This window comes from Echinops telfairi, unplaced genomic scaffold (assembly GCF_000313985.2).
Source record: "Echinops telfairi isolate 266 unplaced genomic scaffold, ASM31398v2 ScPeMD7_12;HRSCAF=54, whole genome shotgun sequence".
Lineage (NCBI taxonomy): Eukaryota > Metazoa > Chordata > Mammalia > Afrosoricida > Tenrecidae > Echinops > Echinops telfairi.
This window is the reverse complement of record NW_022103909.1, coordinates 914,468-918,733: the sequence shown is the minus strand read 5'-3', so window position 1 is coordinate 918,733 and position 4,266 is coordinate 914,468. Positions and strand designations below refer to the sequence as shown.

At 55.4% G+C, this 4,266-nt stretch overlaps 1 protein-coding gene across 1 annotated transcript in view; it reads right to left on the bottom strand.

Moving 5' to 3' along the window:
- Positions 1–731: 731 nt before the first annotated feature.
- The window catches only part of KRT82 (keratin 82), an 11,597-nt gene continuing 8,062 nt past the window's right edge, over positions 732–4,266 (bottom strand). Inside the window, exons 6-9 of the mRNA XM_004711362.1 lie at positions 2,773–2,898; positions 1,987–2,207; positions 1,531–1,562; positions 732–970 (exon numbers count right to left, since the gene is read on the bottom strand). Of these exons, the coding sequence (XP_004711419.1) occupies positions 732–970; positions 1,531–1,562; positions 1,987–2,207; positions 2,773–2,898 (618 nt within the window). The remainder of the gene's footprint in view (positions 971–1,530; positions 1,563–1,986; positions 2,208–2,772; positions 2,899–4,266) is intronic.

The following is a 4,266-nucleotide window of genomic DNA, read 5'->3' as shown; positions in this document are numbered from 1 at the left end:
AGTTATACTGTGGCTCTAGGTCAGAATGGGAAAGAGTGGGAGAGGGCTTGATTCTACGGAACGAATGTCTTTGGCTCATGATGGTCATTTGCTCTGGTAAATGCACCACGTTGCCTTATCCCTTTCAGGAATTTCCCTGGGATGCTGCCTCCATCAGCTGCCACTGTGGGCTCAGGGAAAAGAGACCCCTTTTCCTAGTAGGAGCCCCACAATCCTGAGCAGGTAAAGTCACTGCCCTAAGACCACTGTCCTGTTCTTTGTGCTGAGAGGAGCGTGTGTAAGACACGACACCTGAATCCTGAGGGTTAGCTTTGGAGTTCAGAACACAGTTTGGGTCATCTCCTTTTGAGATTTACAACGGTGTGCATTATGGAGTATGGCAAGGCAGCTGGGTGGTGCGGCGGGCTTCCTGGGGGAGGAAGGCTGGCCTCATCTCGAAGAGACGTGGCTGGGAGGTAGCCATCTCCTGGACCACACTAGTGGCTCTCATTCCAGTCCAAGAGACAAGAGAGATATTTTATGTTACTCAGAACCCATCCCCCGCCCCCCAACGTCAGTGCCTAACTCCGCCCACAGCTAAGACACAGGTTGATCTGAGGAGCCCCTCTCAGTGAAAACCAAGGGGAATTTGGAGTTAAGACAGAGAGATGGGGTTCTTGGACTATATCCAATCTTCAGCTCCAATGGGTGGTGCAGCCTCTGGGTACCCAGTTTGGGCCTGTGGGGAGGGGCTAGCATTTGTGGCTAGAGGAGCCCCCAGCCCCCATCTTCCTGCTGGAGCTGCAACCACTGGCACAGCTCAGTATGGCCTGAGGCTCACAGGGGATATAGAGCTCACCGGTGCCCACCACACTGCAGGCCCTGCTGCTGCGCAGGACGCTAGTGGCCCCTGAGCAGTACTCGGGCCTCAGCATGGGCGTGCTGACGACACAGGGCTCATAGAGCAGGGAGCCTTTGGTGCTGCTCACAGCTGTGGGGAAAGAAGGGGTGCTCAGTCAGGGGCCTGCGCCAAGGCCCTAGGGGTGTCTGCCCTGAAACCCTTCCTCCAGGCCACGCCCCCAACTGCCAGCCCTCACCTTGAATCACACTCCCGACCCCATCAGCCAACATCTGTGTCTCCCCACCCCAGCTTCTAAATTAAGTGTTTAGAAGCACCCGGGCACCCCTTTGCCTGGAGCGGTGGCAAGCCCAGTCCTGACATACGGGCCACTCTCTCTGGTTCCACTGGTCTCGTCCCACTTTCCTGGGCCTGCTTCAAATTCTCCTTGGCCAGAAGAGGATCCCCCTGCCAGTCTGGCACCTTGAAGTATATGGACCTCAAATCTCTCCTGGGTATTTGCTTCCAGGTCTGACCCGGAGGGGTACCCTGGGGGGTGCTTTCCACCAGGCCAGGAGCTCCTGGAAGATTGAGCCCTTCTTTGGGGCGGTGGGCATGCAGGGGCCCTGCCAGGGATGGTGTGAGCTGCCTGTGTTGACTTCCTCAACCCCCAAGACCCCAGAGTGCCCCGGGAGCATGGCTCTTATACTCACAGATGTTCACCGGCCCAACACCTTCGCACAGCCTAGGGAAAAGGGAAGAAGATACAGGGAGACTGTCAAAACCGACAGGGCAGCTAACATGTTCGCGGCTCCCTTCTCCTCCCCTCCCCTCACCCCTTGCCTCCTGCACAGCAGAACAGGGTCCACCTGCCTGGAGGGGGTTCAAGGCTGTCATCTTTACCGAAGGGGATGGCCACGTACTTCTTCCAAGAGGCTGAACCGTCTTTGGTTAGCAGCTGAGTGCTTAAGTGTGGTGCCACCATGGCCACGGCGTGCCCTCACCGTGGACCATGTTAATTCTGAGGGCTGTGGACTGGGCATACGTTTGGATTTTTGCTAACTTCAGTGTGTGGGTAGCAGTCACAGCAGCTGCAGCAACCAGGCGGCTGGGCAGGTGGCCTACCTGGTGCCCATCCCTGACTGCCCCTCCACTTTCACTGAACTCACCGGCTCTCCTCGCCCTCCAGCAGGCGCCGGTAGGTGGCGATCTCGATGTCCAGGCCCAGCTTGGAGTTCATCACCTCCTGGTACTCCTTCAGCAGGCAGGCCATGTCCTGCTTGGCCTTCTGCAGGGCCTCCTCCAGCCCGGCCAGCTTGCCGCGGGCGTCGCTGAGGGCCGCCTCGCCCTGCTGCTCGGCCTCTGCTACAGCTCCCTCGAGTTTGCAACGCTGTGGGGGGAGGGGAGGACACAGAAATGCGCTGTGGGGTGGGGAGTGGGCCCTGAGGTGCTGAGAGGACTCAGAAGGGAAGAGAGGTGGTTACTGGTCAGTTGCAGATCTGATGGGGGTTTCATCCTGAGGCTGTGACATAGGGTTCCTTCTGTTCATCAAAGCCCCAGGGGATCTGTGGCTACCCTCCTGGATCTGCCGAGCAATTCCTTTGGGGGCAAGTAGGTGTCCAGCATCTGGCTGGTTTAAGCACCAGCCTTGCGGAATGGTCTGGTTTTCTGAACCCCTCAGGATTGGAGAAGTACAGAGCCTTTGAGTTAGGAAGGCCACAGAGACTATCTTCTCCTTGCCCCTATTGAGTGAAGCACCCTGGCGTTGACACAGGTCCCCCCCCCCCCCAGCCCCTGTTGGGGACCTCACTCTTTCAAGGGGCTGCTCTCCCTGATGCAGCTCCAAGGGCTCCCTTCCTCTTCAGCAAGGCCGTCTGGCCTCTCTTCCGCAGCACTCCCGGGGAGGACTGAACCTTGCGCCCTGCGACCCAGATGGCGAGCGTCTTTGTTCGCACCTGGGCTTTCGCGGTCTCGACGTCTTGCTGCAGCCGTTGAATCAGCTTGTTCATTTCCAGGATCTCGTTCTTTCGGCTTCGGAGGTTGTCACAGTGACTCCCTGCCGTCATCCTCAGCTCCTCATACTGCCAAGATAGGGGCGCTCAGAACCCCAGGACCCCACACTGCTCGAGTCCTGTCCCTTCTCCAGAGACTCTAGCTCAGGTCCTCTGGGATCTTGCCTAGCCTCCCTCCCTGCATCTTCAGATTTGCTAAGTGCAAGCCCCAAGGCCCCTCTGCTCCGTTGAGCTATTCTCTGTCTCATCTCTTTCATGGGATCTCATCCTCTTTCTCTGACCAGGAGCTTGATCGTCTCCCCCCGGGATTCTCCCTTTTAGATACCCCTCTGGGCCTTGGAAGGGGTGTCTGAGATCATCCTGAGATGCCTAACTGGTGGAAGATCGAGATCAGACCAGACATGCCCAACCAGGTGAGGATGAGTTTGTGTTCGCTCTCAGAACTACAGAAAACAACATGCCGTGTTATGCCCTATCTTGGCTTAACACTTTGTTTTAAACCTTTATACTCTGAAAGCAATTTCTGCATAGTAAGTGTTACCGTTTAAAGCCTTACTCTTTATGGTGGTAGAAAGTCTTGTCTTTCTCCCACGGCGTGGTTGGGGGTTTCAAACTGCTAACCTTGAGGGGAGCAAACTAATGCTTAGCCACTATGCCACCAGGGTTCCAAATGCTATAGTTTACATGTATAGATTTTAAAATTTGGTCAACTCTCTCTCCTCTCTCTCTCTGGCATATAATGGATATTGCAGAGAAAATTCAAAGATATCTCAAAGAGAAAATCACAGTCATTCTCTTTGACTTTTGGGTATTTGGTTACTCAGGGAGAGCCTGTAGCTGCCTAACCAATCTCTACCCTCCCCTTCGTCTTAAAGGAGAAGGTTGATTTTCCTTCGGTGGCAATGGGCCCAGATAGAGAATTATTCCCCAGCCTTTCTTGCAGCTGTGGGGCCTTCCATTATGTGCCAGCAATGAGAACTACAGACGTTCCAGGAGAACTCTTTAAAGCTGACTTAGTGGGCATGTTTCTTCTGCCCCTAGTTCTCCTTCTTCCCGCCTGGAATAAGTCTGCGAGGTGGGGTTATGGCAGCCATCTGGGGCCTCGTGGCAGCCGTGAAGATGAACACAATATTAAAACCAACGACGAAGCTCCTGTAGGACCGGGTAGAACGGCCCCCCGTGGGTTTCTGAGACTGGGACTCTGTACAGGTGTAGACAGCCTCGTCTTTCTCCTGCAGAGCTGCTGGTGGAGCCAAATTACCATCTCATCCTTGGCCATCTGGTTGTGTTCTGTTCCTTTCCCCTGACTTCCGTGTCCCCACAGGGCTTCTCACGGCCAATGCATTTATGGATTTAGCTTATTGTCTGTCTCTCCTGCCTCTCCCAGGGACTTGATGGAGGTAGGGACTGTGTCTGCTCTGTGCCCCGCTGGCACCC